This window comes from Aspergillus pseudotamarii (assembly GCF_009193445.1).
Source record: "Aspergillus pseudotamarii strain CBS 117625 unplaced genomic scaffold BDV38scaffold_4, whole genome shotgun sequence".
NCBI lineage: Eukaryota > Fungi > Ascomycota > Eurotiomycetes > Eurotiales > Aspergillaceae > Aspergillus > Aspergillus pseudotamarii.
Genome location: NW_022475018.1, coordinates 898,132 through 922,151, shown reverse-complemented (window position 1 = coordinate 922,151; position 24,020 = coordinate 898,132). Strand labels below are relative to the sequence as shown.

The 24,020-nt window shown below is 47.8% G+C and overlaps 9 protein-coding genes across 9 annotated transcripts; 6 read left to right on the top strand and 3 right to left on the bottom strand.

Moving 5' to 3' along the window:
- Positions 1-243: 243 nt before the first annotated feature.
- Positions 244-6,975, bottom strand: BDV38DRAFT_235526 (putative AMP binding domain protein). The gene is made up of 6 exons (XM_032053360.1): positions 6,728-6,975; positions 6,613-6,635; positions 2,727-6,472; positions 2,464-2,673; positions 1,801-2,404; positions 244-1,741 (listed from the first exon to the last, which is right to left on the bottom strand). Exons 1-6 carry the CDS (start codon positions 6,803-6,805, stop codon positions 790-792), a joined length of 5,613 nt encoding a protein of 1,870 aa, XP_031918761.1. The 5' UTR covers positions 6,806-6,975; the 3' UTR covers positions 244-789.
- A 144-nt stretch (positions 6,976-7,119) lies between these two features.
- BDV38DRAFT_235523 (uncharacterized protein) lies at positions 7,120-7,423 on the top strand. The gene has a single exon (XM_032053359.1). It carries the CDS (start codon positions 7,144-7,146, stop codon positions 7,327-7,329), a length of 186 nt encoding a protein of 61 aa, XP_031918760.1. The 5' UTR covers positions 7,120-7,143; the 3' UTR covers positions 7,330-7,423.
- Positions 7,424-7,659: 236 nt separating this feature from the next.
- Positions 7,660-9,094, top strand: BDV38DRAFT_235520 (40S ribosomal protein uS7). Its single transcript, XM_032053358.1, has 3 exons — positions 7,660-7,943; positions 8,131-8,314; positions 8,380-9,094. The coding sequence occupies exons 1-3, from the start codon at positions 7,801-7,803 to the stop codon at positions 8,695-8,697; spliced, it is 645 nt and encodes a 214-aa protein (XP_031918759.1). The 5' UTR covers positions 7,660-7,800; the 3' UTR covers positions 8,698-9,094.
- Positions 9,095-9,127: 33 nt separating this feature from the next.
- BDV38DRAFT_235519 (SDA1 family protein) lies at positions 9,128-11,841 on the top strand. The gene is made up of 4 exons (XM_032053357.1): positions 9,128-9,362; positions 9,430-9,465; positions 9,535-9,822; positions 9,881-11,841. Exons 1-4 carry the CDS (start codon positions 9,316-9,318, stop codon positions 11,769-11,771), a joined length of 2,262 nt encoding a protein of 753 aa, XP_031918758.1. The 5' UTR covers positions 9,128-9,315; the 3' UTR covers positions 11,772-11,841.
- Positions 11,842-12,147: 306 nt separating this feature from the next.
- BDV38DRAFT_235516 (uncharacterized protein) lies at positions 12,148-13,514 on the top strand. The gene has a single exon (XM_032053356.1). The coding sequence runs from the start codon at positions 12,382-12,384 to the stop codon at positions 13,144-13,146; it is 765 nt and encodes a 254-aa protein (XP_031918757.1). The 5' UTR covers positions 12,148-12,381; the 3' UTR covers positions 13,147-13,514.
- Positions 13,515-13,569: 55 nt separating this feature from the next.
- BDV38DRAFT_128931 (Hsp70 family protein) lies at positions 13,570-17,122 on the bottom strand. Its single transcript, XM_032051265.1, has 3 exons — positions 17,044-17,122; positions 16,839-16,980; positions 13,570-16,777 (listed from the first exon to the last, which is right to left on the bottom strand). Exon 3 carries the CDS (start codon positions 16,764-16,766, stop codon positions 13,809-13,811), a length of 2,958 nt encoding a protein of 985 aa, XP_031918756.1. The 5' UTR covers positions 16,767-16,777; positions 16,839-16,980; positions 17,044-17,122; the 3' UTR covers positions 13,570-13,808.
- Positions 17,123-17,343: 221 nt separating this feature from the next.
- Positions 17,344-19,220, bottom strand: BDV38DRAFT_235512 (misato family protein; the record flags this gene model as incomplete). Its single annotated transcript, XM_032053355.1, has 5 exons — positions 19,133-19,220; positions 18,979-19,064; positions 18,264-18,905; positions 17,664-18,208; positions 17,344-17,605 (listed from the first exon to the last, which is right to left on the bottom strand). Exons 2-5 carry the CDS (start codon positions 19,048-19,050, stop codon positions 17,347-17,349), a joined length of 1,518 nt encoding a protein of 505 aa, XP_031918755.1. The 5' UTR covers positions 19,051-19,064; positions 19,133-19,220.
- Positions 19,221-19,823: 603 nt separating this feature from the next.
- BDV38DRAFT_235509 (uncharacterized protein) lies at positions 19,824-21,960 on the top strand. The gene has a single exon (XM_032053354.1). The coding sequence runs from the start codon at positions 20,256-20,258 to the stop codon at positions 21,516-21,518; it is 1,263 nt and encodes a 420-aa protein (XP_031918754.1). The 5' UTR covers positions 19,824-20,255; the 3' UTR covers positions 21,519-21,960.
- A 642-nt stretch (positions 21,961-22,602) lies between these two features.
- BDV38DRAFT_278207 (uncharacterized protein) lies at positions 22,603-23,258 on the top strand (the record flags this gene model as incomplete). The annotated part of the gene is made up of 3 exons (XM_032058666.1): positions 22,603-22,832; positions 22,908-23,169; positions 23,244-23,258. 3 exons carry the CDS (start codon positions 22,603-22,605, stop codon positions 23,256-23,258), a joined length of 507 nt encoding a protein of 168 aa, XP_031918753.1.
- Positions 23,259-24,020: the final 762 nt, after the last annotated feature.

Sequence of the window (24,020 nt, the reverse complement as noted above, 5' to 3'; positions counted from 1 at the left end):
GTATAGAAAGATCTATACTGTGTATTAATTGGGACTTTGCATTTCTTCTGTGACTAAGCGGCTAAAGGCTGAATCCGGTACCGGTATCAAAGCTGATTATATTATCCTTTTCATTTCTTCCTACGGTGTACCCTCCCTTTTGAAAGCACCCACTTTGTAGTAAAAGTCTGCTGAAAATCACGCGTCTTGTTAGAACCACCCGACTTACGTGGTATATTTTCTTCAGGCGTCGAAGGTGGGAACGCAAAGCCCTATGGATCTTGGCAATTGAATTACCTCGGTCCCGTGTCATCCTTATGATTTAGGATCCACCACGAAGTTAAACGCTGACTTCTTCCTAGTAGTATACCTTAGTCCCAGTCCCTTTGAAAAAAATCCACCGCAGTAATAGTCTCCGAGCAGCTGGTGCTAGCTGATAAGCAGATCATATCATTGCCAGTCGATAGCTAAAAGAATCTAGCATATTCATTCATAGGCTATGTATGTACAGAACGTTGAACGTCGTTCATAGTGTAAAGCAGACAAATCATTTGATCGAAGACAACAGCGAAAAGATAAATGCGTACGGGGGAATGGGCTAAAGAGGCAATGGGTTTTGTAAAGTCATAAAAGCGATGAAATGTTTAGGGGATATAGATAACAAGAAAGAGAAGGGCGGGCTCCAAGTACTCTTTATGCTAGAAACGGGATACAAGACAGCCAACACTATATCAAAGCATCTGCATCTAATTACCCCATCTATATGTCATGACCATTGTTGCATGGTGAACTGATGAAGTTTGCGTGTTTTCAGATCCCGTAGTTATTTCCGTCATATCGCCGTCTTGTCATGTCATTGTTACTGCTGGGTGTACTATGAACTCCACCCTGACCATATGTATCATCAACTCCCAGCGTTGACTGGTACATAAGAGCTTCTTGTGGCCAGTCGCCAGCACCGACGTCCGGTGCGTCAGTCCGTCTGTCGTAGAAATCAGGTTGGCCAGTTGGGAAACCACTAGGAACACCAGCAAGCTGTTTATGGGTAAGAGAGTCGCCCCTAGGAGGATTACGGTAAGGTAAATTTTCAATCGCGGGGGTGCTTGCTTCCAATGGCGCTGTGCCCGCTGAGTTAGCAAAGTCACCGAAGTCAAATCCAAAGTCAGGGTTTCCAATCGTTGCGGGAACTTCAGCTTTTGCCGGAAGACCCCCGGTAGTTGAGGATGTTGTCGGTCGTGTCGGTTCCGCGATGTGTGGAATTGAGGGAATTGTTTCGGGAATGGTGATCGGGCTATCAATTGCCGGTCCTTCTCTTTCCTGCGTAGCATGATAGGAACCAGGTGCTTCAGGCTGCTCCATAAGCACCGGAGCTGGTGAGCGGGGTACAGCTGAGTCGCTATCCGGAATCACGGTAGATCGTCGAGTGCTGTTGCCCATCATGCTTCCGGGTTTTGAGCTTCGGCTGACGCGATGCTGCGGGGCCTCTGAGAACGGATTTTCTGGCCCCTCCATATCGCGGATACTGAACTGGGCGATAGATCGTAGTTTCCGTGTGACCCAAGACGCTAAGACCTTGCCTCGCTGTTTCTCGCCTAATCGAGACCGAGGGAAGTCTCCATGAGAAACAAATGCCACGATATCAGCAACAACTTGGTGCTCGTTTAGAATAGCGTCGACAATCACAGGCACGAGAGATGCTAAGTAAGCTTTCCTTGTAACTTCAACAACAACAACAATTAATCCACCTGCCTGGAAGACAGCACTATATCAATTATATTAGCAGATGTATGGCAGACTGGAATACTATGACTGTTCACTTACCAGCCTCCGGTCACAATGTTGCGGTGACATCTTTCAACGGAGTTTTCAATATCCATTGGGAAATGGTTCAGACCATTGACCTCGAAGGTCTCACCGATCCCTCCAAGGACAAATAGTACTTGCATTTCGACGGGCTGTCCTCCAGGGCCAATAGGTCTCGTGACAGTGTGAAGGAAGCCCAGATCGCCAGTACGTACATAGGCCACACTAGGGTCACCGTCTACAATTCGCCCGTTAAAACGCTCTTGATCGAAATCTTGCTTAGAACCGTAGAATGCCTTGGCGCAGGCATCCGATTGTATCCAAATCTCGCCATATTCACCCACATGTGACAAAGTACAGGTCTCCGGGTTCACAATAGCTATTTGTGTATTCACCGGCACCATTCCAGAGTCTTGAACGGCAAGGGCAGTTGGGTCTGTATCAGGATCTACGGGACACACAAGTCCACGACGCAGAGCCCGAAGGTCAAGCCATAATTCAATCGGTTCGATGCACATATATGATCTCGTGACAACCATCGGGTTGAGGACATGAGAATACACTATGTTGATTGCGGTACGGTCGAGACTTGCAGAAGCGAAGTGCAGACGCACCTTCTGGTCTGGAGGCAAGAGCATGTCAGCATACCTGTTTTGATTGATCGGATCACAAGGGACATACATATATCGATACGTGGTCGGCCTTCAGCAGATATCATCAAGTTCTTCAATTCCTGAAGTCGGAAACCCTTCCCAGCCATTGCAGTCATCGCATAATCCAACATCTGGCTTGTAGCATACGTATCTTTAATCTTATAGCGTGAAAGAGTGACGAAAAGTGTCATGGGGTTTGTTGCGAAGTCGACAGGTGATACGAGGTATGTTGGAGCCCCTAGAAGATTTGGTTAACTTAGAAGACATCTTAAGAGTATTGATTCTGCTTACCAACATAGATACCCATCAAACAGGTATGGAGGAAGCCAAGACTCAGGGTGCTGCGAACACTACCCAAAACGGGTCTTGCACTGCTCATCTGGCACGTCTCTTTTTGTACCTTGCACATACCCATAATAGTATCATGGCCGATATGGACTGATATTCTCCTCTGGTCTGGCGTCCAATAAGTCCAAACCATGGCCGGTGTACTTCCCTGTAACCATGCATCTTTCACAACATAACCGAGCTCTCGACAGCCGTGAGACTGTTTCCCTGGCTTTGTGGTGTTGTAGATTGCCGGTACACCTATCCGAAGAACCTGTGCAGACTGCTTGATATGCTGCGAAACGAGCTTCTGTCTCATCACATGATCAACATCACTGTTTACAATGATGGCTTTCACATTGAAATCATTGATAACGTGTAAGAAAGCTGGGGCATCTTCTGAGAGCCGATTTTGATCGATAGGGGGAAGAGGAATGGCAACCACCCCCAGACAGAAGCAAGCATGAACTGCATAGACGTATTCTTCTGAGTGGGTATACATAAGCACCAAGTGATCGCCTAGACGAACTTTGACTTTATTCCTCAGATAGCTTGCTACAGCGGCAACTTTCAAGTCGAATTTCTTCCAAGTGATGCCCTTCCCTTCCTTTCCACGGCCATCGATGGAGCAGTAAGCTAGCTCTTCTGCCTGACGAGAAACACGCCAATGAAGGAGATCCACGATAGTTGAGAAATTGCTCAATGGCGTTGATGTGCGATCATCCATGACGACTTCACGGTAGTCTACCCCCGAATACTGCTTTTCTTGCATGGCAAGCATTTCTTGTCTTGACATCAGGGCTAGGGGAGACCAGATTCCTCCGACTGGGTCAACTCCAACTGGTAAGTTCATAACCGACCGCTCAACACCGAACTTTACATGAACACAGGGTAAAGTTCCAGAATCAAAATCTCTGCGGCAGAGCATGTTACCGATCTCTTGCCTGCCATTCTTAGTGACACGAGGTAGAGTGTTGGGAGCGGTGAGCAGGACACAGTAGACCCGCAAGTGGTGTTCTTGATAGAGGACTTCCATGCACCTTTCTGCTAGAGATTCAAGGAGAACAGAGTCCAACTGTCGTGGAGGTCCACCGGAGGTTGCTGGTGCTGTGGACGCTGCGTATGACTCTAGAACCACGATCGGAAGATGTTCTTCGTTGACAAAAACATCGAAGGCTGTACAATCGTGTATCTTAGGTACGTTTTTCAAAAGACTGACGATCATATGTTGAACGAAGAAATAACGATGCTCAACGATTTCCTGTCCGTGTTCCACCCACTCAACCTTCTGGCGAAGACGGTCTTCATAGAGACCCAGCACAAATATCTTGCCTTCAATCACACACCCCAGTAGACCAGTCCGCAAGAACTCCGGCTCCACCAACACAGGAGTTGGGTTTCCCTCTTCGAACTTGTAGGGCCGTGCATGGAAGATTGCTTCAGTATGTTTTGGCAGCGCCCAGAAGCCTCCGGAAAGGGATGGCGAGTCCACCCAAATCTCTCCGATCACATTCGGTGTGCACAGCAAATTTGTCTCAGGATCGACAACAGCCAGTGTAGCATCAGGGATAGGATAACCGAATGAGCCAACGCGCACGGCATGTGGCATAGACCCAGCAAACTTCCTAGCCTCTTCACCCATTGCCAAAACGACAATTTCGTTGCTTTTTAAAGCCTCTTTGTCGAGAAGAACTTCTTGGAGCTCATTCTTTGTTTGCTCTTTTGAGACAGGAGCTGGTGATGAAACCCCACCCAACAAACTGCTGCCAAACCCGCTGTTGTCTTTGGTCTTTTCTGACTGTCTCTCCTCCTTCTTGAAATCCTCACGCTCATTTGGATCCATTTCATGAGTCAAAGAACAACCCATGCGTTCTTCACCGCCTAGCCAATCCCGCACACTGATTACCATACCTCCGTGCTCGGGCAAGCAAAGCATTGGAGCGACAATTTCCCGAGCTCTTGGATTCCTCATCGGCCTTAGCCATCTGTCCGCCAAGATCTCGTGGAACTCAGCATCAACAGTAAGAGTGTCTATAAGACAGAGCTTAACACTTCCGAAGTTGGGCTCAGAATTTTTCTTGTAATGCCGCGTGGCCATTGGATCCTGTTGATAATTGTAGGCGGTTATTTTGAGGCCAGGGTAATCTGCAGCCATGATAGTTGCCCTGTACTTCGTGATGAGGTGTGCATAGAGGCCTGGCGTTTCAACTGCCCGATCTTCTAGCCAGACGGTTGTGTGACCACCATATACTGTAAGAAGCACACCTAAGATCATACCGATTCCATGCCTGGGGTCGAGATAGCTCATGAGCGTTTCTCCATGCGATCTGACTTTTGAAGAGCCCGGCACAGTCGAGATCATTGCGCTAAGGCAGGCCATCTGATGCATGATTGTTCGGTGACTCATGACAACACCGCGCAAATCCCCCGTAGGTGCTCTTGAAAATTCAATATAAGCCAGGTCGGGAACCACAAGACGCGGTACATCATCCTTTTTCTTCGGATGATAACTTCCGAATTCGTTCGTTTTCCACCACTCTACACCTCTTGGCCAGTTCAATTTTTGGGCGGTAATATCCCTTTGAAAGCTTTTCAAATTATTTTCTGTAGTCAATGCAAGATGCGCTTGCGTTGAGGTGAGAACAAGGTTAAGGCTTTGATAGTCCTCGAGGCTATTGATTGGTACAGCAACAACGCCGGCGATGAAGCATCCCATGAGCGCAACGGCAAACTCTATGACCTCGGAATCTCGGTAGATGAGTGCTACTCGGTCACCGCGATATAGATTACTCTTATCTCGGATAACCTGTGCGACCTTTTCAGCACGACTTGCAAGCTTCTCCCATGTTATCGACGCAATCTCCTTGCCTTTTTGGTCCAATACCCAGTAAGCAGCCTGTTTTGAATGAATCCGAGAGCGATGCCGAAGCACAGCCGGGATGTTGTCAAAGTTAGACATTGGAATATTCTCGTCATGGGGGTCATGAACTGCAAATGGAATGTCGCGGGGTTCTAGAGGGAGCAAATGCTCAATTGCCGGCCCATGAGGCAGCTCAGAGGCCGGTATCAACGGCGGTGCCATATTTGCAGTGGGAGAAAATGCGTCTGACTGGGAGTAACGATGAAAGCCGCCCCCACCATAGCTATCTCTATAATCATCTTGTTGCTGACCCGCAAAATCAGAGAAGTATCCTTGCTGTGAGTCGAGCATCGTCGACTGTCGCGTGATTCCGCCAGGTGGTGGCATTTCATAAACACTAGCAGGTTCATCCAAATGATCTTGGTAAGGACCAGGGTTGAATGCATAGTTCTGACTCAATAGTGTCGCGGTCCTTGTATCTTCTGGTGTGACAGATGCTTCTTGTGACTTCGGCAGGAATAGAGAATCATATGAGCCAGACGAGGGCATTCGGTCGAGAGCCTGTAGGAAAGCGCTGTCTCTATCAACGGTGTGTTGTGTATCCGCACTGATTCGTCGATCGTATCCGAAGCTTCCGCTGCCCAGGGCGCTGTCACGTCCATTGGTGAATGAAGAGTAGCCCTGAGTTGTAGAGTCGGCGGTAGGCGGTCGAACGCTAAGTATAGCCGGTGGTGCATTATTTGAGCTCGTCAACGATGAAGAAGGTCCCCCGGAGCCAGGTGTATTAACTTCGAGGCCGCTGTTAGGGCCAAAAAATTGTGAAAGGAGAAGCGTCCGACGTTTCTGATAGCTTCCAGGAAGATCAGTTTCACCAATCGTTAAATAGTATATGCCCCATTGTATTGGATTTAAACATCATGTATTTGAGCACATCCGACTCACTTCCCGGCGGCTCTCATTCACCATGTTTGTCTGACAGAGGTCACTTACCCTTTCTCCGTGATATCTCCTTCCTGAGTACCAAGATGTTAGTCTTACACGATCAAGCAAGCATGACTCCCATATCTTTAAGAGCAGTTGATGGGTTTCTCTGCCCCATACACACCTCCAATTCTCTGTCGAGGTTCCGCAAAGCGCTATTCAGCTCTGGATTATCGTCCGCCATTTTCAAAGCGTTGAACATGAACTTGTTGAGGGGCTCTCATGCGAATCCGCGTTTAAAAGGATAAAAGAGTTCTACGATCCTCATCTCAGGATCCTTGAGGCGTCAGTCGTAGAGCGCTGGAGGGAATCTCAGACACCCTGACTTATGTGGCCCCCTAGCGATGATATCGTGAGGTGGTCCAATTTCACTCCGGGTTGTCCTCTATTTCTCCGCGCTTGAAGAGCCACAACGTCACCTGCCGCCGTGGCTTAAAGCCCCTCAAAGCCGGTCTCCACAAGCACAGGGGGGCCAATAACAGAACTTAGTTCCTTGCACAGCCACGACACAGAGCAGAAAATAAGCATAAGGGCACGAGGATGATCCTTAAAAGAGTATTCATAACAATGGTTATATTCGCTTACTTCCAGTATAGCTGGGTGTATTATTTGTGGATGGGCCACCAAGCCCACTATCATTGTCCAAACACATCGTTTTGCTCTCTTTTTCTGCATTTATATTTCCTTACAACTAACTGGATAATGCACGATTGGTACAAAGACTAGGTACGTTACGCAGATAAAAATGTAATTCGAAAACTTTACAGTTTGTACAACTTTTTTGCCGAGCGAGGATACACCTAAAATTGTTTAGTATACATTGGAAAGGAGACTAACACATTTTGACTGTACTGTACATATGGCGGGTCAAGTAGTAGTACGAGAATAGATACTTCTGCGTTTTATAGGACTACTTTCTCATTTGGGAATTAGCAACACCTATGTAATCCAAATCTGGCTTAGTGATTTGGGCACCACAAGCGCTACTATCACATGACCTACAGAATATGATTGGTGTTGGGCCAGTGCCCTAACGTGTCCACAGAGCTAAGCGAGCGCACCTCGATTTTCCTGGCAGCCAAAGGAAACATTTCAGCCGACCGACTGCTATCGTCGACGTTGAACGCTCACCCAACGACACCGCCCGTCACCTTTTACGAATCCCTCCCTCGACAACAGGTGCATTCGGCGTCCATAATGTCTGACCACGGGGAAGTCGAGGTCGAAAACACTGCGGCCTTCCAGGTCCTCCCCAAGGAGGCTCTCGCGGAGATGGGAACCGTGAAGCTCTTCAACAAGTGGAGCTACGAGGATGTTGAGATCAGGGATATTTCCTTGACGTAGGTGCTTTCCAATTCTTTGCGATTTTCTGTGCTACGATAAAACCGCGTCCGTCCAAGCGTCGCCTGGTTGAATTTGGAATGGGAAATGATGCGACAACGAGGGAGAGGAATGAACTGTGCAAGAGGGATGCGGAAAAGGATGCATATCGAAATGGAATTTGCTGACTCGAATCTACGCACATAGCGACTACATCCAGATTCGTAACCCCGTCTACCTTCCTCACTCCGCCGGTCGCTATGCCGCCAAGCGTTTCCGCAAGGCTCAGTGCCCCATCATTGAGCGCCTGACCAACTCGCTCATGATGAACGGCCGCAACAACGGCAAGAAGCTCATGGCTGTGCGCATCGTTGCTCACGCTTTCGAGATCGTACGTGCATCTTTTGTGGTGGACCAGCCGATACCTCAGACACCAGAAACTAACAACTTCCGCAGATCCACATCATGACCGACCAGAACCCCCTCCAGGTTGCCGTTGATGCCATTGTCAACTGCGGTCCCCGTGAAGACAGCACCCGTATCGGTTCCGCCGGTACCGTCCGTCGTCAGGCCGTTGATGTTTCTCCCCTCCGCCGTGTCAACCAGTCCATTGCCCTCTTGACCATCGGTGCCCGTGAGGCCTCTTTCCGTAACATCAAGAGCATTGCTGAGTGCCTCGCTGAAGAGCTTATCAACGCTGCCAAGGGAAGCTCGAACTCCTATGCCATCAAGAAGAAGGACGAGCTTGAGCGTGTTGCCAAGAGCAACCGGTAAAGGGATAATGTTGGGCGTATTCTCCGTTTGGTCCTGTTTCTATTTGTACTGGAGTGGACGGGGGGTTCTATAGGATTCAGTCGATTGGCATGCATCTGCGCGACTGTACATACCTCAAAACAGTCACTGGAGGGAGCAAAATCCAAAACGAGAATGGGACGGCTTTCTTCTATAGTAGCTGAGATGCGATCATGAAGACCTTGGGCTTTTAAGTCGGTACCTTTTATTTTTGTTCAACGAAAAAAAAGATCTTTCAAATTTCCATAGGTTGCTTCGTCTTTACGACGACCAACGTAGTTCGTCTTGGCTGCAAGCCATAGGTAGTGGCTCAGCTTCACCATAGCGCGTAGATCTAAGGAACGGAGGCTAATCTGAGGCTCTTGACTTTTGATTTAAGTCGCTCTACAAGGGATAGGCGGATCATAGACGTCTTCCGCAGAGCGACTTTGCTCTGGACGTTTTGTCGCTTATCGATAGGCTTGCCCGATCCCGTGGAGCGAAAAAAAAGTTCGGATCCGTTATCAAACGTGAGCACTACCACCTCCCACACCCCGATTTCTCTTTCCTTGATTCTTTCACCACATACTTTCGAGTGACTGGTGAAATATTTCTATAAAAATGGTAAAACGGAAGCTGGGAGCCTTGGAAAAGGTCGAGGCCGACCTGTGAGTACTTAATTGTCACCTCCATCCGAAAGTTGAAGATTTATCTTTCCACTAACGTAATCTTCAGACCCAATTTACAGCATAAAATTCGAAGAGACCCAAAGTAAGTTAATCACGGCACTCAAAAATGGGTATACCTGTCGATTGTTTGTTAATATGCATCGTGTTACAGATCTTACATCGAAGATTTTCGCGCTCAACATTATCAATATGAGAGTCACCGAGAAATTTTCATGGCAGCACCGACGTCGGCCACCGATACGGGCATTATCTCATTGCGCGAACTGATCGACTTTGTTGCTCACGTTGCCGACTGTTACCCAGACATTACCAAGGACTTCCCTCAGCAGCTCATGGACATCTTGACGCAGCATCACTTAGTATTGGAGCCGGAACTTCGAGAGAAGATCGTGGGGAGTCTAGTTCTGCTGAGAAAGAAGGAACTTCTTGACTCTGCAACGTATGTTAATGTCATTCACAGAATGGGTTTATTTCGTTACTGAATATTGAGGCTACAGATTACTCCAGACCTTATTTCCTATTCTCATTTCGACGCCCAGCAAGACATTACGAGCATTGATCTTCCAAAAGATTTTAATGGATCTTCGTGCTTCGAACGCTAAGACAACAAACCACAAGCTCAACCGCACCATGCAGACTGTCCTTTATAACTTGGTGACATCAGACCGTGTCTCGTCCAAGGGTCTATGGGCCATTAAACTCATTCGTGAATTATGGAAGCGGCAGATCTGGTCCGATGCGAAAACTGTTGAGGTCATGAAGGAAGCTAGTTTGTCGGAAAATGAGAAAGTTATTATCGGTGGTGTTCGCTTTTTCCTAGGCGGAGATCAAGAGCGCGAGGAAATGGAGGATGAAAGCAGTGACGAAGAGGCCATAGACCTTGGTAAGGTCAAGCACCAGGTTGGTATCAACAAGAAGACCAGGAAGAAGTCTCGCGCTGTGGAGAAGGCGAAAGCAACTGTCAAGAGAAAGGAGCGCAAAAAGAACCAACCACACCCACTGAATTTCTCTGCGCTACATCTTCTACACGATCCTCAAGGCTTTGCAGAAGCTTTGTTTTCGAAACATCTGCAAAATTCCAAGTCCAAGCTCAATCTAGAGCAAAAGCTTCAGGTTTTGCAACTTGTAACTCGCCTTGTCGGATTGCATAAGCTGCATATAATGCAACTCTACTCTTATTTCCAGAAATATCTCACTCCACGACAACCTTCGGTCACTTCGTTCTTGGCATCGCTAGCGCAAGCGTCGCATGATTTGGTTCCTCCGGATGTGCTTGAACCGCTCATTCAGAAGATCGCGAATGAGTTCGTATCTGAAGCATCGGCATCGTTGGTTGCTACCGCTGGTCTCAATGCCATCAGAGAGATCTGTGCACGACAGCCACTTGCAATGAATGAGACATTACTACAAGATCTCGTTATGTATAGAAAGAGTAAAGATAAAGGTGTTGTGATGGCAGCCAGAGGTCTACTTGGTCTCTACAGAGACCTTAATCCGGAGATGCTGAAAAGACGTGACCGCGGCAAAGAGGCATCTATCGGTCTTCGCTCAGGAGAAAAGAAAGAGAAGCGTTTTGGAGAAGAAGCGGCCGGTGGTATCGAGGGCTTGGAGCTACTCGAGCAGTGGAAGGAAGAGGAGCGCAAGAAGAGGAGGGCCGAAAAGGGGCTTCCTTCTGATGCAGAAGACGACGAGGATGAGGAGGATGAAGAAGCCGACTGGGACGCTTGGAATGTAGAAGACGATGAGGACAGTGATGACTCCGGCGGCTGGATCGATGTCCAGAGCGATGCAGAAATCGATCTTAGCGACTCCGACGATGAGAAGGACGCACGCCCGTCAAAGAAGGCCAAGCAGGATGCCAATAATGAAGAAAATGCCAATTCCGAGACAGCGCAGGATAAGACAGAGGCTCAAAAGCCAGATATTGCAAACATCGCAACCACACGTATTCTTACACCGGCAGACCTGGCGAAGCTTCAAGAATTACGCACTCAAGCAGCTGTTGACGCACTTGTTCCAGGCGCCAAAGGTCGCCGTGGTCAGACAAACGCTTCTCGGCATAAGGATGATCCTCTGACGGCTGAAGAGATTGAGGGTTTGGCTGCTCTGTCCGCCGGAAAAGCAACTCGTGAAGAACGAATTGCCCATGCTAAGGAAGGGAAGACTGATCGTGGAGAGCATAAGAGTATCACCGCGAAGAGAAAGGAGCGTAAGGTGGAACAGGGTAAGAGTACTACGAATAAGGAGAAGGCTCGCAGAAAGAACATCTTCATGACCCTCGGGAAAGCAAGAAACAAGGGTAAGAGGAGTCTTGTGGAAACTCGCAACGTATTGAAGGCCCATCAAGACCGCCAGAAGCGTGGCGGCAGGAGAGGAAACAATGGTTAAAGGTCGATGTATATAGGTGGAGACAGCCCACGGTCGATAGTTTTGGTCGCTGTAATAGAGCGGTATTTTGGTTTTTGAATTTACATTGTTAAAATCTACGTTAAGATATAGCTATGTCCTTTGTATTCTTTGTAATGGATCGATCCCACCGCCTGTCTAATGCCTTTTGATTCTTGATTGGGACGAGTGTCCCACCAAGACTTTCTTGACCGGTTTACAAATAACCAATACCGATCCAAACTAGCCTGATCGCATAGTGAAGGACGCAGAGAGTCGACCTCATTCACGTATGGAAGCCCTAGTCACGTCCCAAAGGAGATATATTGGATATGAGAGCGACACGTGCCTATGCGCGTCACCCCGCGTCGCGTTTCCCGCCGCCCAGCCTCTCATTTCCGTCATCACCTTTCTCTTCTCTTCTTCCTTCCAGTTGTCAACTGTCATAGCCTGCATTCTCCTTGAAACTTCGTACGGAAACTCTCCCACACCAGGTTCTAAGTGGATCATCCTCCCCCCACAGTGTACTTTAAAGAGAGAAAGAGGTCTAAAAGGAGAAAAAAGGAAAAATCTCTCAACACTTCATCGTCAACAATTCCAAACTACATCAAAGATGTCTCCATCACTTCAAAATACGATGTCGTCCAAGCGCAGGCGATTCCAACCACCGATAACCTCCTTCTTCCCCGCAACAACAGGAACAGATCACCCCGATAGCTCATGTGCCCCTCACTTATCTTATACCCACTACTCCACCACCACATCATCCCCCACACCTGCCGTTGATACAAAAATCCAAGCATCGCTACTTTCAGTCGGCATGCGCATCCGCAAATCAGTCGCAGAAGGATACAAAACTCGAATCCCTGATTTGGAAGACAAGCCAACTCCCTATACAAACAAGACCCCGATCGTCGGAGGTCCAACTGCCTATACCGAACTGGCGCCCTTCTGCGGCATGACGAAATCAGGCGAATCTGCAACCCAACCTATGACTCATCCTTCCTCGCTGTCCTACACTCAAATGGATCAACTCACAACGGACGACGGAGATGCTTTCTCTCTCCCACCAAGCAGCCAAGGATCAATTGAGTCGGTCCAGACAACCGCACAGAAGCGATCATACGACTGTGACGAAGATGATCTCGAAGAGGCATTCGATGAAATGCCGACTCATCCGGGCCACAACTGGCAGAACGTCTTGGATCCGAGTACAGGGGTGAAGTCCGTGCCTGGCCGTTCTATCCTCACACCAAGTCTAGGACAGCAGCGACGTCATTTTGTTGCCATGAAGACACAAGCGACTATCGATGTTGATGATTTTGAAGAGCCCACCTTCCTTCGTAGGCGCGAAGAGGTTGACATGGATCTATCATGAATGGAGCGAATGTGGCTATGGTCCAAATGGGAGGCTGGTCTATACTGTTCGCCATGTTGTCTCTCACTGGACCACCCTTGTGTGGACGTGATTGCTCACCGCGCCATCTAATTGCTACTATGAGCACGGTATGCTTATTGGATGGGTTCCGGTCATTCGCCACGAGTTCCTGAACTTCTAATTAAGTTGAGGTCGGCGTTCGGGTGTTTCCTTCTATTATCTCCTTGCATATGTTGAGATATCATTTGTTACTTCTGATTATCGTCAAGCGATTGTATGTACAGATACCCGCATTGGTTGGACATGGTTATGCCAACTGTACCTTGTGATTATAAGATTTATATCAGAATATTACCACTTGTATTTATAACAAACAAGTAATGACAGAATGTCTGTCTTTTTACTTGTCTGTTTGGCATTGACAATATATTCTATCTAGTTTACAGCCCCTGTCTTCAGTAGGGCAGATGGAACAATAGGGCGCAACAAGACTATGATCACGGTCTTGAAAAAAAGTCCAAAATAATCAAGAGCGCTGGCCGTTCATGTACCAAAGAAATATGCAGTTCCGAAAGAAGTAGACCTAAAAAAGAAAAGAGAGGAAATGAGAACACAGGAAATAACGCTCAAGCCGAACTCCATCATTTATTCTGCAAATAATATTACAGTTCGTCCTTGACATTGGCTTTCTGTTTCTGTTCGTCCTCCTGCTGTGACTTCTCCTTCTGGGCCTTCTCAGACTTGGCCTTCTTGCCATTCTTTTTTGACTGGTCCTTTCCGGACTTGGCTGCCGCTGCACCCATCTTCTCATAAATACGGTTCATGGTGCGTTCGAGCTCCTTGAGACGGGTATCAAGCTCAGCCACAGTCAGAACTGCGTCATCGGATTCGGCTAGTTTCTCTTGAAGAGCAAGCTGGGTTTCGAACCAAGTGTTGGTGGATTCAAAAACTTGAGCCAAACTGGCAAGGTCAGATGGCTGAAAAATCGAGTACTTTGGGCCGGTGGGTTTCGCCGTTGAGGTGGTTGAGGGGGTTTGAGATGCTGTGGACGAGTATGGATCTTCATCCAGGTCTTCAAGAGGGTCGGCGGTTGAAGACGGTTCACTAGATGAGGTAGCCGATGAAGTTTCTTCACTAGTAGAGGATGCAGATAAGGACGATGAGTACAGGTCTTCATCCTGCTTGACTTGCTTCTCCATGAGGTCCAGGACAGTCTTAGCATTCTTCAGCACATCTTGTAAAAGCTCAATACGAGCTGGACGAGCGGCGTTTTCTTGTTTTCTCTTAAGCGCAGGATTAACAATGTCCTTCAGGGCCTTGAGCCTTTCTTGGAACTCTGATGTCTTTGCATTTTCGCCGTCGCCATAAAGCCAATCACTAGCGGCAGCGGACTTCTCCTGTAGGGCTGCCAACTGATCTGGCTTGATTACCTTGGCGAACTCCTCGTCATCTACAAGATCACGGCTTCGGTAGATGAACGACTCCAGCTCATTCAAAGCCTCTTCACGTAGGGCACGATCACGGTCCGAGGCGTCAAATGCGGCCAAACGTGCTTTAACACGGCCAAGCTCAGTCTTGGATAGGGCAGGAATTCCTAGAGGGGACGACGTGAAACGAATGGGAATAGTCTCCATATTGGTCTGGGGCGTGGTCTTCTTGTTTTCTTTAGCGGAAGCGGTAGAAGTAGCGTCGCTAGCTGAAGTTGTGGAGGCTTGGGACTCCTCAGGCTCCAGAGTGATCGACTCGCTAGGCTCTCCATCTTCGTTAAGAGCTGCCTGCTCCTTCTTAGAACCCAAACCGAAGAAGCCTTTGACGTCTTCAACAACACTTCCCGTCTTAGAGTTCTCAACTTCGCAACTCACAGCGCCATTGACAACCTCGGGAAGACCATCAACGGGGCTCAGACGAATAGAGAACTTGGTAGTGATGTTTGCAGGAGAGCAGCCAAAGCTCTCCTTCAGTTTGGCAACAGATGCCGTGAGATTTTGCGTCTGTACACGCAAAACTGGAGACTCAACCACATTGTGCTCCAGCGGAATCTGCTGGTAGAAACTGAACTCAAAGTCCTCAAGGTTTTTCACAGTGACTTGCTTCTCAGGGCCAACTTGGGAAGTAGGAGTGAACAGCTTCTGCTGTCTATCCCGGGATTCAGAAGGCCACTTCAGCAAGACGGGATAACCAGAGACGTCGTGGGCCCGGATATCCTTGACGCGGAAGCTAGGGCTGAGGGCAGCTCCCTTGAAAGCAGCGCCAAAAACAGCAGCCTCATCTGCGTTAACGCTAGTTCTGAGTTTGTTGGATGCTCCGCAGACCCGCTCCAGCTCCTTCTGGACAAATGGGGTACGGATAGCTCCACCGTGCAAGATGACAGAATCAATGTCGTTCAACTGTAATCCAGCAGCCGCCAGAGCTTGCTCCAGAGGCTGTCCAACCCGGGCAATATGCTGTTCTGCAAGCTGCTCGAACTTAGAGCGAGTGATGCGGTATTTGAAATTGAAGTCTTCCTCATACAGGTTTTCGAAAGAGGCTCCAGTTTCAGTGTTGGCGCTCAGAACCTGGCGAGCTTTCTCAGCGTCCTTCCAAAGCCGCGCCATGGTTTTGCCGTGAGAAGCGATATCGGCTGGTACGACACGATCTTTCAATTTCTTGTCTTGGACCAAGTTTGCAATCATGTCCCCGACCACGAGATCATTCAGGGAATCTCCACCAAGAGTCTTATCCCAGCCTGTTCCTAGAACATGGACTTCCTGGACTGTCTTATTGAACTTTCCAACATCCTTCACCGAGCGACTTTGGAAACGAAGGACAGTGGCGGTTGTGGAACCCGCACCCATATCGTAGACAACATGATACTCGGGCTTCTGCCCATTTGAAACACTGGGGAACTGACGACTGGTTGCATAATTCAATCCAACAGCGAGGCCTTCACTAACAAAAGCGTCGACATTCAGACCCGCTAATTCTGCCGCCAACTCTAGACTTCTCTTCTCCCCAGCCGTGTAGAAGGAGGGATAGGTGATCACCACATCTCTGATATCTGAGCCTTTCCCGGCAAGGTTATCGGCGTTGACTTTGACCTGCTTCAATTGCATGGCCAAAAGCTCTTCAACAAGGAAGATGTCCTTCCTTTCTTCCTCGCCAAGTCTATTGCTTCGAAATCCGACAGTTCCCCGCTCAGCAGCTTTTTCTAGTTTCAAGGCGGGATACCTGCCAAGGTGTGTCTGAACTGCTTCGTTCCCATCACCATTGAAGGGAACCCCCAATAGTGTTTTCAAATTCGCGTAGACATCGTCCGGATAACGTGCAGCGAGTGCTAGCGCGTCGCCGCCGTAGAATCTCTCGGGGAATGGCGCATTATCTCTGGTGGGTTTGAATGCAACAGCAGCAGACTCCTTACGTTTCGAGTCCTTTGTGAGTACGATCTCCAGTGGAATTCCCGGTTTCACAAGCACCGCTTTGAGGTATTCTGTGCCCACATCGATACCGATCACTGCGGATCCAGCAGCAGCGGCGGGCGCTGGAAATGCAAGGAAGAACAGCAAGAAGGGTACTATTAAGACGGAAAGAACCGGAGAAGAGGTAAATAATCGGGGTGAACTATGTCGTAGTTTGACAGCCATTGTCTATATATCTGTTGTAATTAAATGGTCAATCACCCCACCTCTCAATTGCTGACATAGGGGACTCTTTACTTTGGAAATATGCGCGTTCTTCTCTAATAAAGAAAAACACTGTCCGACCGGTCTAGTAATCTTCTAGAATGTGTACAGATGGGAGTTTGGACCAAATGCCAAAATGCACTTAAAGTGCCAGTAGAGGCGAACTTGTGGTAAACTATAAGAACGAGTTAGCAAGGGAAGAGAGTCGGCTGAATGGGAAGTAGGGAATGCGGCATACGTCAAGTTGGATAAGTCAAGCCATCCAGAACACGGTCACACACTGAATTACTGGCCACCTGGCAGTAAGCATGAGTAATAATTTGTGATTCCGAATTATCAAAGGGAAACTTTTGGAGAGGACACGTTTGGGATCAAGGGATGCAAACATCCCCAAACTGGGTCATGTTTGCATCAGTGGTCCCTGCAGATCACGGGCCCATCAGGATGACTTTACTACTAGTATCAGTAGAACTACCTTTACATATTATCAAGGGTTGTTTAAGCACGAATAAAATGTACCATAAGCTATATGTTAATGCCACTATTCGTCATCGAAATCCGAATCACTCATCCATCCGGTCTCGTAAGATTCTCGAATCTCCCCCAATCCATTGACAAGTGTTTCACGTTCATCAACGCCAATAATTCGCCCAGCAACTGTCTCCAACACTTTGATCCTTTCCGCTGTCCGAGAGGATGCAGTAAGCGCTGCGAGAACATTTACTTTGTTTTGTTTTGTACCTGAGAAGATACGACCAGGGTAGCTGTCCAGAATGGGGAATGCCAGGGGCGCGTGGAAACTGTCTTATGTTAGACCGAGAACACCCATCACGTATAAACTACTACGCCGGCTCTCACCTTTGGAACATTGGTGCTGAATTGTAGTAGCGCTGCTTCCGAGAGAGGCTAATATCCTCTTGAGGAACGGACTCATTGTCCTGGTCAGGTTTGGCTCCACGCCAAACTTGAAGCTGGTTGAATATATGAGAGTTATTGCTTCCATGCCCATCGTAGGTAAAATCTAATTCAAATTCTGCTTGAGATTTAACTGCACCCTGTTCCGAGACGTTTGTTTCAGCCAGTGGTCCTTTAACAGGTAGGTGCTGTTCGTTGGTTCCATCGTCCGCGGTGACAGAGGATTGCAACTCAAATATTTTGTGGGTGCCATCATCACCGGCTAAGGAGGACTCGAAGTCATGGAATTGCCGAAGACGGGTTGGGAGCGTAACGCTTTCCATAGCAGAGCTGATAAGTGCAGTAGTATGCCATTCAGAGTGCGGGTCGACGTACACTTTGCTCAGAGTGTGACTAGGCGGATCAATAATTGGAGTATACAGTGATGACTGAGGAGCGATACTGTATATCGTCCGCGCTTTGTTCATATCCCGTTTAAGTTGAGTTTGCTGTGATCAGGAGCAACATTAGACCCATTGCAGAGATAAGAGAAGGATAACTCACACGAGACACCTTTAATCCACCTTCAATTGCCCATACCCAGATAGACTTTTTACCAAACTCATCTCGCAGTCTGTCGATATATCTAGCAGAGAAACCGCCCCAAGCATCATCAGAACTTGTGAACAACTGGATTGCCTGTAATTGATCACATTCCTCCGCGAAAGGTCTCACATCTCTATCAAGAAGATCATGCTCTTTGTCAAGGTCACTGAACAGGTCTTCTCCGACAGTCCAATCTTCGAAAGGCATGATCATGCTGTTCAGCTCGTAATCATTCAATTGAACAATCGAGCGGGGATGATAAAAGAGGCGATTATAATCAGACCAGTACCGAACTGTTTCAGTTGTGAGTTTGGGAGCAGGGAGCCCTGCATCTAAGTTCTTCTGGTACTCGCTTTGAGATATTGGCGTCTGTTGTTGTATGACTTCTTTCCCGTCCCATAAGCCTTGGCCAAAATTTGCCTCCTCGGTCAATTCATACAGTGCGTTATACTTTCGAAGAGTACCAAAAGCACCTTTTAAGTCATATATTACTGTCCTAGGAGTGAAGGTTTCTGTCCCATCTGCGCCCACACCAGGACGAAAATGGACGTCATGGTCCACCGGAGATTCTTCTTCTCCATTGTAGGTAAAATAAGACTCCTGTCATTTTCGAGTTATTTGAGCAGTGCCCGATGAAATGTAAATAGGCAAATTAAGCTTAGATGATATGTACCTGGATATTCCAGAAATGAGTAGCCAGATAATTGGCCCGCTGCCCTAGTTGAAGGGTTACGATCTCATGCATGCTTAACTAGAACTCTAGTGCGCACAGTGAGATTATTAGCCCACACCTTTAGCGGATAACTTGATGACCATAAAGTACATACGAGGTAGAGGTCCGGTAGAAGCTGATATTGCATCAACGAGCGTGAGAGCTACTTCAATGTATCTCCTCTCAGAAAGAAACCCTATACAGCTTTAAATGGAATTAATACTAGTATTGCAAATGATACTGTGTATGGCATCACAAGCCAAACGCACGGACCAGATGGGAGTCTCGCTTCCAATTATGGTATAAAGTTCCACCACATTCCACGTGATATGACTAGATCATATTTGGCAAGACTGGTAGTCAAGGGCAACGGTCACATGACGTGATGTGAGTGTGCAATAAACAAGCCAAGAGGCGTTGTTGTGGGTGCGTCACCGATAGGGATCAACCGAACACACTCCACAACGATCGATTAACGACGGGACTTGTTTTTCCAGTAATCCTTCTTCTCCCACGGCAGACTGTCATGCCCAACTGGGGGACCTCTTTCACCCTACTAATCAGATAATATATTGTACTGGACCATGGATTCCCCATCAAGCGTCATGTCTAGTCCTTCAAAGGTCCTCAATAATCCTCTGTCAAGCCCAACGAAAGCGCTGAACCCTCTTTCACCAGAGCGCCTCAATCAGCAAACATTTCCCAACTCACCAACATTACCCAATGACGTACGCAATATGCAACGGAAGCCTAGAGGTTTATCAGATGTCCAAGCCAAGGTTGCGTATTTGAACAATCTGTCGCGAGGGAACAGTCCAGCAGCGTCTTCGACACAGCCATCTGCCGGAAGCTCAGCGGCTCTTCAACGTGCTATTCTAGGCCGTGAGGAGGCGGAATCCGCACTGGCCAATGTTTCTGTACAACTCTCGGAAGCCCAGTCTCGTGAGCGTCGCATCAGTGAGAGGCTCGAATCGTTGCTGGAAGAACTGCAAACTGCAAAGGCACGACAAGCCCACGAAAGAGCAGTATTTGAGAAAGAAATACGGAAAGCGAGAAAAGAGGCGTTTCGCGCTGGGTCTGTTTTAGTGAAAGCTCAGGAAGAATTAAAACAGGCGAGATCTGAGACCAAAGTGTTAAAGGATGAGGTCCAGTCAGAGCGAGAAGCCAAGGAAAAGGCGAAGCAGGAGGCGTTCGAGCGCGCGTACACACTTGCAGGTCTGGTGGAGGAAATAGAAGTAATGAAAGGACGCTTGCGAACGGCAGAAGCGAAAAGTCATGCGCATACTCTGGAAGCACGTGCCCAGGAGATGCACAAAGGAGATGTTGGAAGACTATCACTAGCAGAAGGCGACCTTGCATTTCTCCAAACGCCTACGCCCCGAAGACCGAAACGATCCGCAGAAGAATCTGATGACACGTCATTGGAAAGTCGTTTCAACCATTCTCTTGCCCAAGATACTCCTCCCAAGAGGCCGAGAGTCTCCGATGTTACGCCTAGGAACGAAATCCAAAGATTAGGTTCACCAGAAGCGAAAGGTGACAGTATTCACGAATTACAAATACAATTAGAATCTGAACGACAACTGAGGGTCAACGCGGAAGATATGATAGAGTTCCTGAAAGTGGAGTGCATGTTCAAACGATGCACTTGTCGTATCGAAGAAGAGCGAGAAAAGGGTCATTTTCAAAATACGACAGAACACGCAACCAAGAAACTCGATGGTCCCGGCGAACACATCGACAAAGATGAGCCTGCAGGCGCCAAACCGCATACCGAAAACTCCCCATCCTCTCCCCATAAAAGCTCTGGCAAACCTATCGAGTCCGCTGAAGAACCAGAAACAGAAGATCAGCAGCAGCCAGAGGAGACTACTATAACATTCTCGCCTGCTACTGGAACTTTCCATACAATCCCATCTCCTGTTAGAAGGTCACCAATTAAGAAGCTGGAGCATGAAATTGTAGAACTCCCTCAGCTTGTCTCTGAGAGCCAGTCAACCCCTCAGCCACAGGCCACTAGCCCACTTGCGAAGTATGACGTACCATGGGATGAGACACCTTTTGAAACAATTCATGAAAGTCAAGCCCATGGTCCGCTCTGCCCCTCTAGGGTTCGTCCTTCACCCGCCACTAGCGACGTGCCATGGGACTCTGAAGCCCCTAAGCAGCATCGTTTCGAAGGAAATGTTGATGAGCATGATAGCATCAGAAGAATACCATTGCGGAATGAAAGCGTGGAACCAGACCACTTGCGTGGCATCCCGGGAACGCCTATCGACCGAGAGGAAGCCCTAGCGCAAATCCGGGCAAGGAGGGGTCGAACCAACAATATGAAGAGGTCTGTCAGTGCCAATGAAAGTACGTTGCGCGCTGATGGCATGGGGGAGACTCCTGTTAGAGCAGCGCGTCGAATTCCTGCCGTTCAGAATCCAGATGGAAGGTACAGTGAGATACGAAGTCGAAGGGACATGAGTGCGCCAGTCAGGATGTTCCACCGGTAACACTTATCTCACACTACATGGCCTCCTAGATGTTTACGAGTATTTGGACAGAAGCATTTATTAACTCTGGATAACTTATGATACCCTGGTGCTCCGAGGGGACCGGCGTTTTGGGAATTTTTTTTTTCGATAACAATATAACAGAGCTCTTAATCACCGCTCAGTGTCTTTTGGGTTTTCAGGGTTACCTTCACGAAATTTCGTCTACAACTCTTCTGCCGGATGGTTTTCGGCATATCCCTTCTACCATGCAATGATGGCGGGAAGTTTAGAACAAGGAATCTTGTCTTTGCTCTTATACTTTCTAGTTTTCACCATGCACAACCATTCCACTCGTTTCAGTATTATGTTCATTGAATTACTTTTCCTTTGTCCACTTGTATATATGTCGTTTATAATGTAGATAAGTGATTTTGCATGATAGGGTTAATGAAAAAGCTTGACACCATGAACATCTAAGGGTAAATTGTGGTTTCTTGAATAACCCTTCTCAACCATTGGAAAGTATACAAGATGGGCTTGCTCTCACACACAGGCTGTGATAACTCCCAACGCAATGAATTCCTATAAGGCTAGCCGTTTTGATCGGGATATATACAGTTTAAGCCCTCCACCGGATGAAACCTCGTAAGCGATAGGGATATGCACACCGATATATGTCGAAAACATTTCCCAAGCCCAACAATAAACAACTCAGCTAATTGTGGCCGTGGCAAATGTGTTTGTCATTCCACTTTTTATAGCGCTCCTACCTATCCATTGTGACTCTCAGTTGTCGGACTGCTCAACCTACTCGGCCTCGCCTATCACGAGATGTTTAATACGGGAGTAATATTAAAAATAGTAGTGTTACTGCATCCCCAGTAATTCCTAAGCCCTGCTTCATGGCCTGCAGTATGTCCGTCACTAAGCCCGGTACTTAACTCTGGGTTACTCTGTTAATACAGACGTTTTGGTAGTGGGTAAAGTTATAATCTCTAGATCGCTCTACCCTTATCTCCTTCCTTCCTTTCTTTCTTTCTTTCTTTCTTTCTTTCTTAAGATACTCCTAATATTGAAGAGTTTGCCTTAGACTAATATTCCCATGACAATATCGGATCCACTCCCCGCCACTGGCTTCAAGCTGCTCGGTATGGCATGGCGGCCCGAAGTCACCCCAGACGACCAGGCTTTTACCGCCATGAAGGCCGCAATTACCAAACCCGCTGCCATCTGGTCCTCCACCTCGGTCTACGGCATGGTCCTAGAGTCACCAATGGCGGGACTCTGGCTCCCCGTCACTATTTCGAGAAAGACCCCGAGGACGCACCCAAGGTGACGCTCTTCATCCGGACCGCAATATTCCCTCTGAGGAGAAGCTGGGGCCATCCAAGGAACTCGTTGAGGAAGGCCAGAAGGTTTGTCCGAGGTAGGCGCTTCTACTATGCGTCGTGCGCACGCCGTATGCCCTTCTAGTGTTGTTGCGGACGAGTACTCCCTGTGGAACACCGTTATTCTTACTAATGGGGCGGTGGAGGCTTCGAAAGAGTTGGGTATTCCGATTCTCGAATATATTCCGTTGAGGTGTGGTTTCTTGACTGGTCAGGTTACCAAGCGGGAGGATATCGCGAAGAGTGATATTCGTCATATGTTCGGTCAGTTTGAGCCAGCGGTAAGTCTCGATTTTCTGACATGGAAAACAATACACTGGTGAATGTTAAGTTTTGCTGATGATGACGGGGGTAGGTTTTTCCCCAATGACCTTGAGCTGGTTGATAAGCTCGAAGTGTTCGCTAAGCGTCGAGTTGTCACCCCTCGCGCAGTTAGGTGTCTAGCATAGATTCGAGCACATCCAATACTGGCGGTTGGGGTACAATTGTTTCTATACCTGGTGTAATGGCTGCTCAGCGTGTTGAGGAGAATTGTAGGGTAGTAGGTTCATCGGCGGAGGAGGAGGAGCTGGATAGCATGTTACGGTCGTTTGATGTATCCGGAGAGAGACAGCGAATATACTTGGCTTGGTTTGTAGGAATACAAGTATATATCATTACGCTAAATTGATCTTACCATCAATCCGTGCAATTGCAGGTACTCTAAGGCTGATGTTTTCATGAAAACATCGAGTTTTGAAGTCCCTAGTAGAAATCTCATAATTTTAGCCATGATCCAGAAAAGGGCTCTACTCAGGGCCCTCACTGCCTCTATGCAATTGCACTCGCCAAGTAAAAGTAAGATAGGATGGTGAGCCCATACAATCATTGTCCATGATATAATACCAGCAGAATTGGACAACAGACAAGCTGCAGTGTAACCCCCTGTCGAGGAACCCTAAATGGAATTAACAGAGATTGCCTTTCTGGATGTGATAATCACTAGTAGAATACTGAGAGTGAACTGAGCATCTCTGGCTCGCTATGGTCTCATACTGCTTCGTTTGTATATTATTTGATTCAGGGCTATTGAAATCACGTGATGCTTTCGATTGGAGATGAACACTTCCTTTAGTACTCGAGGGTTAAAGCC